This window comes from Austrofundulus limnaeus, unplaced genomic scaffold, assembly GCF_001266775.1.
Source record: "Austrofundulus limnaeus strain Quisiro unplaced genomic scaffold, Austrofundulus_limnaeus-1.0 Scaffold10, whole genome shotgun sequence".
NCBI classification, from domain to species: domain Eukaryota; kingdom Metazoa; phylum Chordata; class Actinopteri; order Cyprinodontiformes; family Rivulidae; genus Austrofundulus; species Austrofundulus limnaeus.
The window spans coordinates 969,216-984,076 of record NW_013952412.1 but is presented as its reverse complement, the minus strand read 5'-3'; the positions used below and the strand labels follow the sequence as shown (position 1 = coordinate 984,076).

Here is a 14,861-nt window from a genome sequence, read left to right as displayed (position 1 = left end):
AAATTTCATGTCATTAGCACCTCTAGTAATATATTTACTGAGAAAAATGGTGACGTGTTCAATACTTATTTTACCCGCTGTATTATATATGACTCTGAGCCGGACCATCTGCATTAGAATTCAGGGGTCTTTTTTTCCCTCATCTCTCAGGGTACGTTGTCCCTCTTCACCAATGAGAAAGGAGGAATCATTGATGACCTCATTGTGACAAAGACTGACCAGGGTTACCTGTACGTCGTCTCCAACGCAGGCTGTGCTGACAAGGACTCGGCTCATATGAAGGTGAGGGAATTTGTGTCAACAGATGAGCTTGAAATAAGTTAGAAATAATAAACCTGATGAGTTTGTGTTTTATGTTCAGGCCAGGCTGTCGGAGCTCAAAGCTGCAGGTTTGGATTTAGAGCTGGAGTTTCTGGACGACGCACTGATCGCTCTGCAAGGTGAAACATTCATTTTACACTTTAGCATGTTTTTTCTTTTCTTTTTATACGTTTTGGTCTTTGCCAATTTCGGGAACTCTTTTGTCTTCTTTCCTCTACCTTAATTCGGTCTTTCTTTTGTGTTTTTCTTTCTCAGTTGAAAACATGACCAACCGAATGTGTATATGCTCAAATTTTGGTGATATAAATAATGCAAATGTTGATTTTTGTGCCACCAGGTCCAACCATGGCTCGAGTTCTCCAGGAGGGGCTGAAGGATGACCTCAGTAAGCTGACCTTCATGACCTCCACCTTGGCTTCTGTGTTTGGGATTCCCAGCTGCAGGATCACTCGCTGTGGTTACACCGGAGAGGACGGTGTGGAGGTGAGCTTCTCTTCCTGATGATTCGGTTTACTTTCAGGATTTGTTCTTCATTTTCTGACAAAACAGATTGTCTTTTATAAAACTATGCTAATGTTACAAATCCGGAAACTGATTTTATTTAATTCAGATGAGTCAAATGTTAAGTTTTCCAAGTAAAATTGATATTAATAAAGTTATTTCTCACTGTCTGTGTGTCCCAGATTTCTGTTCCTCGGTCCAGAGTGGTTGAGCTGACTGAGAAGCTGCTGTCCAACAGTGAGGTGAAGCTGGCCGGTCTGGGTGCCAGAGACAGCCTTCGACTGGAGGCGGGGCTTTGCCTCTACGGCAACGACATAGACGAGAGCACCACACCTGTGGAGGCCAGCCTTGTTTGGACAATAGGTGATGTTTTATTTATCATAGCAGTAGTCTGTTGTGTAGTTTTTTGTTTCTTTCGTTAGGCTGTAGCAGAAAATTTTGTTTAAACTATAAATTCTAGATCAGGGGTCCTCGAGGGCCTCTATCCTGCAGGTTTTAGTTGTGTCCCTGCTCTTCAGCAGGTTTTCATGTTCATGTACTTCAGTTTGTTGGGGTTGCCTGCATGCAAAGAGGCAGCAGGTTACTCTATCATAAATCTAAAAAAACTAAAACGATACTATAAAACAAGGCCTCCATTGATTTTTCTTCTCGTTCACAGGAAAACGAAGACGGCAGACCAAAGATTTTCCTGGCGCTGAAATCGTCATACCTCAGATCAAAGCCAAGACAGCCAGAAAGAGAGTTGGTCTGGTGTCCACCGGACCCCCAGTCAGACAGCACACGCCCATCCTTAGCCCTGACGGACAGATCATAGGTAAGAAACAAGGTGGAAGTGATAGACAGCTCACTCAAAAAAGAGATAAGACTAAAAAAATAAAGAAAGAAAGAAAAGATATAAGACCAGTAGAAGGAAGTCAACAAAAATGAGTTAAAATATTACATAAATTAATAAAGTGTAGGGAACAGGAACCTAATTAAATTAATATTATGACTCATTTTGTAATTTTGTTTTCACTGTAATTCAGGATATGTCCACTGGGGGTCGCCAAATCTCTTTTTCCCCCCGCAAAAACTTTTACATTTGCCTTTTAAAAAATTACATTTTCCTTTTTATTTTGACCACAAGACATTTATGGCATCAGCTATAAGTGAATTTAAGCATTTTAATTAATAGATAAATTATATGAATGAGAATACAAGCTGAACAGGACCATAACAGATGTGAGAGCTGAAGGTTTTTCCCCGCCTCCAATTTGAGATTTATTCTCTAAATTACAATCAGACAAGTTGCCTGACAGAGATTACTTCAAAATAAAACTCATGAATGCCTCTTTCCCCTCCTCTATATAAAAACCTATAGGTGAAGTGACCAGCGGCTGCCCATCTCCCTGCCTGAAAAAGAACATCGCCATGGGCTACGTTGATGCAGCATTTGCCAAGAATGGAACTGCCATCCAGGTTGAAATTAGGAAGAAAACACAGCCCGCAACTGTCAGCAAAATGCCCTTCGTCCCCACTAACTACTTCTCTGGATAAGACGCACGTTCACATAAAAAAATAAAAATAAAAAATGCTGGAATGTTCCTCAATTCACCTACACTTAATAATGTCGCCCCCTGCTGTTTAACTCGAGCAATGCAAAAACCATTAAAATACTTATTTGTAAGTTTAAGACAAAAATAAATTAAAGCTGCTTCTTTAAATGTGTGTAATTAGTCACATTGAAGGCGGCTGGATTATAGATGGTTGGCTGTTTACGAGAACAGGACCTTCCATGTTTTACAGAAACTTTGTGCAGATTATCACACTGTACAGTTCGTCAGTATTTACAATGGATGTGTCGTGAATCAGAATTGGGTTACAGATGACATTACAAGAAGTGTTGTTGATCTCTTCATCTTTTAACCAGCTGATTTGTTAAAAACCATTATGTTTCAAAAATAAAACCTGGTACAATATTTCTGTCATAGATGGACCAAACAAATTCTGGTGCTTGTTGTTAATGCGTCACATACCTGCAGTTTTTATGTTTTCTTGATTCTTTAAAAGCACATTTATATTTATAATATTACTGTAAAGGTTTGGAAAGACACATCAGAGCTTTGTTACTATCCTTTAATACTCTTGTCTGGAGTGTGATAAACAGAAATATTCTGTCTGCTTTGTGCTTTTATCGCTGATCTGTTTTATAATTTAGCTGTTTTAAATAGGCAGCAATCTCATTTAGATTTTATTTAACCCCAGAAGAGAAGTTTATTTTTAATAAAGCAGTTAAACCTTAATGTTTAGTGTAATAATGTGTTATCCGTTTTCTGTTTGAAATTACAATATTGTTTAGATACTTTATAACGAGGGAGAAAAATACTACTGATTTAAACCGTGAATGTTTAAAATGCTTTTTTTTTATGACAAAGGAACATTTCTACTTTTAAATAAAGGTGGTTTCTTTATAGTTGGTCTTTTATTTTGGTAAAATAAAGGGTTTTATTTGAGCAGATCTCCACGGGGTAAATCAGCTTTTCAAATTTACACATATTTAAATGGTTTGTATGAAAATGGAAACGAGGTGAAAAAGGCAAGCTATGAGGCGTTACAACCCAAAATCTCAATAGTAACCTGTGCATTTAAATTATATTAAGAAAGCTTTGTAATGATAACTTTAATAATAATTTCATGGTCAAGTTTGAGCTTTACTTTCACATAAATGTCCTTCATTCTGTTCAAAAACCCTAAATTGTTTTAGGCAAAGAATAATGTGTTTAATCATTTGCATTAAACTTGCAAGTGTAAAACACTTGATACAGTTTTTATGTATATATTTAACTCGCAAAGTCCATGTTGATACTGCATCTATGGTCCAGGATCATCAGTGTTGAGTAGGACTGGAGGTTCAGTCCAAATTTGCAATAGTTTTGTGCCAGATATCCTCTCAACCAGGGCTCGACCCTGCAGCCTCAGGATTTAGGGTTTAAGGTGAAAATTACCCATTGGAAAGTTTTTTTTATGTATAGCTCAGCCTTAAAATTGCATATAGTTATTTTTTAATGAAATTAATGAATTTTGAACTAAATAATGTATTCTTTTAGATATTTTAGTATAGGTAAAAAGGACTGTGCACCTAAAGTATTAATCTAATGAAATGAAATCATTAGCAGCATGATGGCTCAGTGGTCAGTATTGTTGCCTCACAGCAAGAAGGTCATGGGTTTGATACCTGGTTCAGATCTGAGCTCTTTCTGTGTGGAGTTTGCATGTTTTTGTATTTGTGTGGGTTTTCTCTCGGCAACCCGGTTTGCTCTCACAGGCCAAAAACATGCATGTTAAGCCTCTCCTTCAAAAGAGATCAGCGGGATATACCTGGTTAAATAAGCATAAATAAATAAACATAAAAATTTAATTTGCCAACTTTAGCTGACTGGTCATTTCCTACAGTGGCCAGCAGGTAACATTTACCATTTCCAATATATACTCACACAAAGTAAGGAAATTTATGTTTGGTAGATTATTTCTTTGTTTCCCGGAAATAAATCGTATACCCGGGACCTGATGGCGTCACCTGGGGGTACCAGAAGCTCAAAACAAATGTGTTAATAACAACAACAAAATAAGATGTTTCAAGTCCACAACCCACATATGCTCAGCTCTGCTGCTCATCTCACAAACGCATGTTCCTTACAAATGTGGCACCATTTAACAGGGAAATGAATATGCATGTATATGTTTTGTGCTAAGTTTAGATGAAATAGAATAGCACTGGTAAATAGATAAACATAATTTAATAGCCCATTGCTAAGGGTGTAAGAAAATATTGATACTATTGCAACATTTCATTTCCAGATACTCGATTCTCTGAATAACTGCATTGATTTTTAATTAATTCTTAATGGATGGATGTTGTAAGAAGAAATGTGAAATACAAATACACTGTTGGTCAGTGTTCTTCTGATTGCACAAAAAATAAACTGAATTTGATCAGATATTATTAAAAACTAGAACATTTTGGAGAAAAACATGGCAACATATCATTATTGTGATCCGTCCTGTTATGTATTACATCACCAAATTCACATTTTATACAATTTAGAACGATTAAAAAACAAAGCTATATCCAACTGATATTAATTAACAATGACAGACTTTTGGATTTTCTAAGCTTATAAAATATTTTACCACGACCTACTTCTAAAAGTACGAAGTTTTGTTTGCACAACCGGAAACGGGGGATATTAGCAGGACGGTCCATACCTGGCAACCCCGGCAGCCGGTCGCTTCACTAGTTTACTGTGGGAAGATGGTGGACTTCACGACAGCAGCGTGCTCAAAACTCCGACCTAAATTCTTACCATCTCAGCCTGGCGTTCGTTATAAACTACCCGGGGACAATCACAGTTAATACTTACAGAAAACGGATAACAAGTGAGGTTTTCTCTACAGGACAACCCCCTCTTTCTTTTTTTCCGGGATTGAAGCCCGCGCGCGGAGAGTTGCAAAGAAAATTAAAAAAACAAAAAACGTGGTGGTTCACGTGTCCACAGCGGGCGCTGAAGCAAAGTGGAAAATCGGCGACATCTTTTCTGTCTTGAACCAACCTGAAGAGTCAAACCACGGGGACAGTTTAGACAGTTTTTGTTTTATTGTTTTCTTCAGCTGTCAAACTCGAGAGCAGCGGGACGGAAGAGAAAGCTAGCTGTAGCTGCTAGCTTTGTTGTTGTGACCCGGAGCATCCGACATGCCGCGGGGTAAAAAGGGGAAACGTGGCTCCAGTAAGCCGGGTGAGTTCTTGTAAATACTGTCGGGCTTTTAACAGGAACCAGCCGGGAGCACGGAATGTGAATAAACAGCTCCATCACCACACATTTAGCAATAGTAGTGTTTTTTGTTATCAATGTGCTGAATATCAACAGGCAGCCTGTTGCTCCTCGTCCTGCCTTTCATTATAAACTAGTGCAGTAAGCTTTACATTTTACATTATTACAATTTATTGCATAATAAGGGCTTTTAGCAAATACACGTTTTGTGCTTTTTAATAATAATTAACCTTAGCCAGTTAAATAGCAATGCCATGCTATAATAGTATTTTTTTTTTACCATTTTAGTCAAATTAGTATGAAAGAAAGTAACTGAACACGTAAATAATTATTAGCTTAATTAAGCTTCTTGTCCTCCTAAAATTTGATCTATTAAACAATTACATGATCCCGAGTCACTGCATCCCTATGTTGACCTAGACTGGTTGTTCTTATTCAGGGGGACGTGGTTCCCAAAGTTGGGGTCGGGACCCAAAGTGGGGTCCTGAAACATCAAGGTGGGGTCCTGAAAAGATTTTTAAAATTAATTACATTTTTGCCTTAGTTGTTACCTAAAATGTATAAATGTAGAATAATAAATATTGTAACTATGCCCATGTTTAGTTGACCTGATACAAATGTTTATCATCCAAAAATAGTTGTGGGCTCAGGTCTCTGCTACTGTTATTTTGTGGGTCAAAAGCTGAAAAGTTTGGGAACCACTGGACTAGATCATGGTTTTTTTTTTTTATATATATTTAACTTGCATTTAAAAAAAAGTTTTTATGTTTGGGGTTTTCTAATTCTAACTTGCTAGATGAAGTTAAAATGAAAGTGGAGCATATTTAAGTTCTCTGTAGATTTCTATGATCATTCTAAGCTCCAGCAGGCAGAAGCTGCACGTGGAACTGCATGTTATTTTTAGCACAAGTGCTACCATGCTGCTTAAAATACTGCAGTGTATTATACAGTTGGTTTTTATTGTGCTGGAGAAAAAAAAAATTCATACAGGCTTTGTGTTGTTGCATTCACGTTACTTCAAATAGTGTAATTTTGCAGCCTTGCTACAGGAACAGGTTTTGCCTGTTGTCATGATGCTTCTTGTCTGCCTGATCAGTCTGAACTGTTAGATTTTCTACAAAAAACACGAAAAAAAAAAATGCAACTCGTGCATCTTATGGAGTAAAACGTGCTGTTTTAAAATGTCGCTCAGAGTATTTCATTACTGAAACAGTTCACAGCTCATTTATGTTTTCTTCTTCATCACGACCACCTCCACGTTTGACATCTTTCTATTCATTCATTCATCCACCCACCTACATCTGCTTTATGTCAAACCTCCCTTCACCCGTCTGCCCATACGTCAACTCCAGGATCTCTCCGTCAGGAGGTTCTTCAGCTTCAGCTTTCGGCTAAAGCATCTCCGAAAGGTAACTCGTCTGACCCTTGACCTCAGCTTCCCTCCCAGTTCAGACCATTCCTAGAAGCTTTTGCTTCGCTGCAGTGCACGCAGTAAACCCAGTAAACCCAGCTTACCTGCTAGACCACAATAAAAATAAAAAAAATTCTTAGAGGCACTAAACACGACTAAACTTTTTCCCGTCTTACATTGCCTGCCCCGATTTCTCACTTTAGATTTTGTTTCCCTTTACACTGTTGTCATAACAAACAATACTATTTAGATGTGAACAGTATCAGCTGCTTATAAGGAAGCATTATTAAAGCTCTAGTAAGCAGTTTGTGTGATCTGTGTAAACAGTAGTATAGAGTGTAAATTTCAAGGTGAGTTTGCAAAAATTTTTAGCACTAACTGGTCTGATCAAAATGACATAACCCCCAAAATATGACTATCAATGGCGACACAAATAGCTGTAATGTATGTTAGAAACTGTGTGCCACACTCTGAAATGATCGCATGGAGTCAGAAAGGTTTTAGCGTTTGCACCGCTGCAATCGCAGGTGATGATTCTCTCAGACTAATCAGTACTTTGCAATGTTTCAACATACCAGCTTGATAATTAGGTGTTCTTAGAAAGTAAGAGCTGTACTGCAACATAGAACATGTAGTGGGGGAAACAGCATTTGATTGATGCCCCATTTTCATGCTGTAAAAGTGTATTTTTCAAGCATTGCGATCACAGAACCGTAAAGAGAAATGCAATGCTCTGTTCTATGTATTATGCTTGCAAATAAGATTCTTGAAGATTTAAACACGTTTTCCTTTGGTTCACTCTGGTTTGTCAGCACAGCAGAGCGTCTTAAAGAGTCGCTGACTGCTGGACTTGTCCGATTGCTGTGTCGGCATTAAGCGGTGTAGAGGAGACGACACGTGAGTTGTGGCAGGTAGCTCACGCTTCACAAAACAGAGCAGTGTGTGGGTACATCTGCGTAGGAAGGCGTATATATTTGTGTGTGTGGGTGTATGGGAGGCTGCAATGGAGTAAAGCGGCAATGATCAGGAGACAGAGATAACAGAGAAACCGCTGATTGATAAGATCCAAAATGGTGCGTTTTGACCTTTTGAACCAAAGTTTTAGTTGTCCCCAAACTAAAACCATGATTTCTGAAATCCTACTTCATAATCCTATTAAAAGCACATTAATTTGGTGGCCTTTAGTGGCAATAAAATAATCCTTCAAATGATGTGGCTGCTATCCCAGATTAAAGAAAAGGCAGAATAGATCAACAAAAACCAAGGGGTCCACACCTACTTTGGCTCAAACTAAATGGCTGAACCTTCACCTAGTTAACTCAGTTTACCCATCCTGGATCCAGGATTATTTATTTAGTTGGCTAATAATTTCTTTGTGATTTCTGCACACAGATGTCATCCGCTTAATTTTTATTTGAACTTTTCTTGTAAGTTTGTAGTGCTTCTGGACAGTGGAGGAACAAATACTAGTAAAAGCCAAACCAAGAAAACTGGTTTTCACGGTGTTTGTGACACGAGTGACCTCTGGATCACCTCAGCTGTACCGGTTGACATTAACACAAACATAAGCACGGTCCGACCGCTTCTGGAGCAAACACAGGAATGAATGAACGAATGAATGGACGCCGTGGTCGTCGGTAATCCCACCAACAGTGAAAAGCTCTGAGCCAGCAGGAACCTGAGAGTCAGCTCAGCTCTGCCGGCCTCTTGCTCCTCCACGACCACACGTGGCAGAGCTGAGCTGAAACAGAACACCTGGTGCTAATAAAAGCATAAACCACGATGGGACATGGCCTAATGGAAAACCTTTTCACTAGTTGCCGATTCCTGATAATTAACCAAAGCTGTTTCTGTGGTGGCACTAAAATCCGTTTTGCTCGATGAGAACCTGCACACATAAATTAAAATTAAATTAAAGTACAGACCAGATATTCTATATGTTAACACTTGGAGCGATTTATTCCTGCAGATGTGTCTCATAGCTTTCACAGTTTCAGTTAAATACCGATGATTTTTGAGCTTCTTCTATATTTCATACTTTTACAATAAGATTTCTTTCCTTTTTAATAAAAATACTGAAAACTGTTTTCGCAAACAAAGTATTTGGCCAGTGAAAATGTAGCATAAAATTATGTAGAATAAAATTGTAAATGGCAGAGCTTTTCTGAGTAATAACATTCTGGTGTTAATGTTGATTTGTCCACTCCTTTGCAATGATCAATGGGACATTTTTCAGGTAAACACTTACTATTCAACGTCATCTTAAACCACTTTTAAATTTGCTTGTGATGTAGTAAGGCTTTCTTAAAATGCAAACTTTTTTGCACTCTTTTCCAGTATCTTTCCTGGTAAGCATGTTGATCATCACCTATAATGTAAGATTTTAAATAACCTTTTGACCTGAGAACTGTCCTGACTCAGAAGTGGGGATAAAAATGGCTGCTTCATATTTGGTATTAATGATTGTTGCATTTCCGCTACTTAACACTTAACCAAAAAAGAAAAAGAAAAAAAAACATCATCCTTCTAAATGTGATTAAAAACCATCTCTTCAATTTTTTTGTCCTTTTATCACTTATTGTGCACTTTTTTGTTTGTTTCTTATTGTGCACGTTTTTTTCTGTCTTCAGGTGTTAAAAATGGGGTGAAGGGAGAGTCCACTGCCAGCGATGATGAGATGACCTCTGATATTCTCAGCCACTACAGCAGTGCCAGTGAAAGCGCCTCTGTGATGGAAGAGAGCACAGGTCTGTACAGAGACACTGGCTGAGATGCCCAAACATGACGTAAACAAAGTTAGTCTGGTTAATTGCTTGGTCAGTTTTATTATCTTTATTGCATTGTGATATAAGCATAAAGCTACTCTGTATTATCACCTTCAGATGAGCTATTGTACTGTTACCACAGTGAACATATCAGTTATATGAGCTCATTGGTCCAACACAGGGAATGAGCAGGTGGATGAGCAGACGGCACAGGATCAAATGGAAGACAAACTCAAACAGTGTATAGACAACCTGATGGACAAGAGGTAAACATTACATTCAACAGACTAATAAGCAACACAAGACTGTGGTTTATAGCTCTGAAATATGGCATGGTATGAGGGCCAAATTTAGAGAATTGTGCAACCAACGGTTCCTACATCCTTGCAGGAGGAAGCTATATGTATTCTTAACCCAGATATTGATCTGATTAATGATAGGCCAGCACTGGGAACTGAGCAGCTAGCCCTGTACTGTGAGGCCGGTGCTGGCTAGCGACTAGCATGGATAGGCTGGTGTTAGCATTGGAGAGGCTAGCGTCTAGAATGTATAAGCTGGTATTTGCATTAAAGAGGCTAGTGACTAGCATGAATAGACTGGCATTTGCTTTATAGAGGCTAGCAACTAGCATTGATAGGCTGGCATTAGCAGTGGAGAGGCTAGTGACTAGCATGGATAGGCTGGCACTAGCATGGATAGGCTGGCGTTAGCATTGGAGAGGCTAGTGACTAGCATGGATAGGCTGGCACTAGCATGGATAGGCTGGTGTTAGCTTTGGAAAGGCTATCGAGTAGAATGGATAGGCTGGCATTAGCATTGGGGAGGCTAGCGACTAGCATGGATAGGCTGGCACTAGCATGGATAGGCTGGTGTTAGCTTTGGAGAGGCCAGCGACTAGAATGGATAGGCTGGCATTAGCATTGGACAGGCTAGTGATTAGCATGAATTGGCTGGCGTTAGCATTGGACAGGCTAGTGATTAGCATGGATAGGCTGGCGTTAGCATTGGACAGGCTAGTGATTAGCATGGATAGGCTGGCGTTAGCATTGGAGAGGCTAGCGACTAGCATGCCTAGGCTGCTCACCTACTTTATCAGACACAAGCTTTTTTTGAATAAAGAAAACTCAACAAAAGTGATTGACATTTAAAACCTATAAGTGACATGCACTGACAGGTGTTCCTTAGACAGAATTTTCTGTTCAACATGACGTATTACTGTTAGCAGACGGCTTTAGTTACCACCGTAATTAGCAGCTGTGTTTGCCCCTGTCTATTGGTCGACAGCACTGTTTGTTTTTTTATTTGCATTTAGCTGAATCAAGTATCTGTCATTATAAATTTTAATTAATTAAAGAGAAGCCATAGTTCTGGCTGCTCTCTCTAGCTTCTCCAATGCTAACTCCAGCCTCCTGCTACAAGGATGTAGCAACTGCTGGTTGTGCAATAGTCTTAATTTTGGCCCTCACCGTACTGAAACTGTTAAAACCTTTGTCTCATTTTTGTCTTAGTGCGAAGACGCGTCTAGCAGCCCTGGAGTCACTCCGACAAGCTTTCTCCTCCAAGATTTTATATGACTTCCTAACAGAGAGACGCTTCACTGTGAGCGACTGCTTGGAAAGAAGTATTAAAAAAGGTAAGTTATTTGGAGCTGTAGTCGCAGATAAACATTGTTGTAATTTCATTTCCGCCTCTGTTGCCTTCATATGTCCAGGCGGTGGGGAGGAGCAGGCAGTGGCAGTTACAGTTTTCACCCTGCTGTGTATCCAGCTGGGGGGTGGAGACGAGGCGGAGGAGGGCTTCAAGGTGCTTCGTCCCATTCTCACCTCCATCTTGATTGACAACAGTGCCAGTATAGTAGCGCGTCAAAGTGTGAGTAACTCTGGATCTGAGCTCTCTAACTAAAATAAACTTCTTTTGTGCTCAAAATGTAATTTTCAGTGTAGGTTTTTGTTATGGATTAATTATATATATCTGTTCTACCTTGACACTGTCCAGTAATCATATCTTATTATAACCAGTTTCGGCTGTTTTACTCTATCAGCCAGACTTCAAGGCTCCAGCAATGTATGACCGCTTTAATTTCTGATGAGGTGTTTCCAGGCTGACAGTCCTGTCATTGGTTAGATGGTTACAGTTGGTGATTTGTGATTGGTTGTAAACTGTCACATGATGTTATCATGATGTTATATTATTGGCTGCTCTCTGCTGACGCGGCAGTCACAACTCAGCAGATTTCCTGATTGACTGTCGGCTGTGTTGTTGCTCAGAATTAAATCATTTTGACGACCATACACGCAGACTTTCTGTGCATTTATTCCAACGTGTTTCTGCATTCTTTGTAAATCATGCCACGACAGTTTTTGTTGTAGTTTTGAGCAAATTCAGTCCTAAATAAAACCTAAAGACCAAAACAACACAAATTTGTATTTATAAGTCTCATTAGGACAGATGGAATGAGATGGTGTCGTTAATGTTTGAATGTTTGTTTAATGATTTGTCCTTTTCTCTATCAGTGTGCGAGGGCTTTGGGGATGTGCTGTTACGTGTCCACTGCTGAAGAAGGAGAAGTGAGATTTAGTTGTATTAATGAAATCATATAAGAACACAGTAAATCAATCTATTAAACTTATAAAACGTGACTGGCGTTGTTATCCAAAATCTGTAATTTAAACCATTTTTTTAATTTTTTGAAATAAAAATTTGACTCGTGCTTCTCAATGTTCTCTCTGAACCACTGCAGACCCTGGTGAAGTCACTGGCTCATCTGGAGAGTATATTTATGTCTTCCTACCCCAACAAAGAGGGAACGTTGCCCACACCTAAACCAGGTAGTTCAGGACTCCAAGTGGCAGCCCTGCAGGCCTGGTCGCTGCTGGTCACCCTCTGTCCCGCTTCCAAACTGACTGTGCTGCTGGACCTGTGAGTGAACAAACTTAGTGTTCAGAACTTAATCTGTCACAGTAAATGTCTAATAGTGTGAATTTGAAGATATGTTTTCTTCCGTATGATATTTTTTGGCGTGTAACTAGTTCTGTAATTATTTTGTTATTTGAACAAGTTATATATTTATTTTAGAAAACATAATAATTAAGTTATATATTAAAACATTCAGGTCAAGGACATTCCGGCTATGACTTTTAGTCTTTCAGCAATTTATTCTTTTTGAGATGTTTAGATTTCAGCCATGTTTTTCTTATTAAAATTAATTACATTAATTAATGCACTCTCAGGCCAACATTGTAAATAAGAAACTGTTCTTAATGTTTTGCCTGTTGAAATAAAGGTTAAATGAAATAAAAAAAAAAATAAACAGAGCTGTTTCAACATCCATAAAACCCTTTAAAGGCACAGTGTGTAGGAGCCGAAATTGAGATAATCACTAATGACAATGTTAAAAAAACATGTCTGATCATTGCAGACAAAGACCTTGTTTTATTATTTTTACCTTATAAAAAGCTGTTTATATCTCTATGGTCGCAGGTCGCCACTACAGGCAGCCGCCATCTTGCACCGCCATCTTGTCTACGAAGGCTCATGAAGGACAAACTGCGGTGGCGGCGTCAAAAATGGTTTTAGTTGTAATACTATAAATGTAATATTTGTTGTCTGTCATTGTAGCTGGGATAATTTGACTTATTAAAGCTCATAATCTTACCACTTGAAACATCACTAGCCCTGAAGCTGCTGGTAGACATCGCGGTTGGAATTATCAAAGGTTTTTGACAGCTGAGAGACACCGTAGCAACTCCTTTGCGTTTGGAAGCGGGGGGTGGGGGTGGGGGGAGGACCAGGGAGGATGATTCAACCACTCAACCACTAGATGTCGCTGAAAACAACAAGTCCTACACACTGTGCCTTTAAAATGTTTATTACTGTACTTTTTATCTTTTGTTCTTGTTCTGTTTTTGTAGCTTTTGTGCTAATTTCAGCGTCCTTCTGCTTCTATTTTGTTTGTTTATTTTTTAAAGCTATCATGCGAACATTTTCTGCTATTCTTCTGCCATTCTAACTGCTTCTTTCAGCTACGTTTTGCTAATTTAAGCTGTTTTCTGTTTAGCCTTTTTTCAGCTAAATTCACCTCTTTGTTATAACTTCAGCTTCTCATTTCTTTATTCACCAAACATGCTCTTTCTGTTTCTTTGTTCTAATTTCAGCTATTTTAGCTGCTGCTTCTTTTTTTATTATTATTTTAGCTGTTTTTATTCATGCAAACGTTGCATTTGCGTTTTGGCTGTTCAGCACAAATCTTTCACCATTAAGCATTCACTTTGTATTGTCGCAGGCAATAAAAATTCTCAAGTTAATTTTACATCATATTCTACCTGAAGTGTATATGATGCTAACAAAAAAGTATTCATGACTCTGAAATGAAGAAGTGGTCATGTTTAACCTTCTTGGTTTTATTAAATACACGTTATGATAGAATTTACCACACCTGACTTGGCCTGTTGAGTAGTAACAGTGTCTCATCTACTCTGTCTGTCGTCCCTCTTACAGTCACCTTCCTAAGCTGCTAACGTGTCTTCAGAGCAGCGACGTCAACTACAGAATTGCAGTGGGAGAGACCATTGCTCTGCTCGTGGAGTTAGGACGAGATTTAGATGAGGTAACATCTAAATCTAAATGACCAGTGCAAAACATACTGAAACTAAAGTGTTGAACTCAAATGGTGACCACCTAACATTGCATCCAACAGAGTTTATAAGTGGGAATCTTTAGGCACCTCACAATTTGATTTTAAAATGATTCAGAGGACTATGATGGGATTTTAAACTTATTATTATCAGATTGTTGATAAACACCACATGGTGTTTTTTTTTTCAAAGCACTGTGAAACTACTAGAGTTGTCATGTTATAGCTCTCAAGAACATGTTCATAAAACCCAAATAGTCATGATTCTGACCAAAATTAGCATAGATGCTAACTTAACATTGAAAATATCAAATTCTTCCATGTCTGAAAAATACCATTACTCCCACCTCTACGTTTTACTGCACTAATGTCCTGTCCCTTTTATTTGTTTGTGTATGTGTGTGTATGTGTGTGTGTGTGTG

General features: G+C 38.7%; 2 protein-coding genes across 3 annotated transcripts in view; both read left to right on the top strand.

The window, feature by feature from the left end:
• The window catches only part of amt (aminomethyltransferase), a 6,859-nt gene extending 3,585 nt beyond the window's left edge, over positions 1-3,274 (top strand). Inside the window, exons 4-9 of the mRNA XM_014001748.1 lie at positions 151-282; positions 362-440; positions 659-804; positions 1,005-1,185; positions 1,481-1,636; positions 2,183-3,274. Of these exons, the coding sequence (XP_013857202.1) occupies positions 151-282; positions 362-440; positions 659-804; positions 1,005-1,185; positions 1,481-1,636; positions 2,183-2,358 (870 nt within the window). The 3' untranslated portion in view covers positions 2,359-3,274. The remainder of the gene's footprint in view (positions 1-150; positions 283-361; positions 441-658; positions 805-1,004; positions 1,186-1,480; positions 1,637-2,182) is intronic.
• Positions 3,275-5,103: 1,829 nt separating this feature from the next.
• The window catches only part of ifrd2 (interferon-related developmental regulator 2), an 11,856-nt gene continuing 2,098 nt past the window's right edge, over positions 5,104-14,861 (top strand). Inside the window, exons 1-9 of one of the 2 annotated variants that reach the window (XM_014001745.1) lie at positions 5,104-5,594; positions 6,983-7,039; positions 9,672-9,788; positions 9,988-10,072; positions 11,315-11,439; positions 11,518-11,675; positions 12,320-12,373; positions 12,547-12,725; positions 14,304-14,412. In XM_014001745.1, coding sequence (XP_013857199.1) covers positions 5,552-5,594; positions 6,983-7,039; positions 9,672-9,788; positions 9,988-10,072; positions 11,315-11,439; positions 11,518-11,675; positions 12,320-12,373; positions 12,547-12,725; positions 14,304-14,412 — 927 coding nt within the window. In that variant the 5' untranslated portion in view covers positions 5,104-5,551. The remainder of the gene's footprint in view (positions 5,595-6,982; positions 7,040-9,671; positions 9,789-9,987; positions 10,073-11,314; positions 11,440-11,517; positions 11,676-12,319; positions 12,374-12,546; positions 12,726-14,303; positions 14,413-14,861) is intronic. The other variant, XM_014001747.1, reaches the window with a different exon arrangement.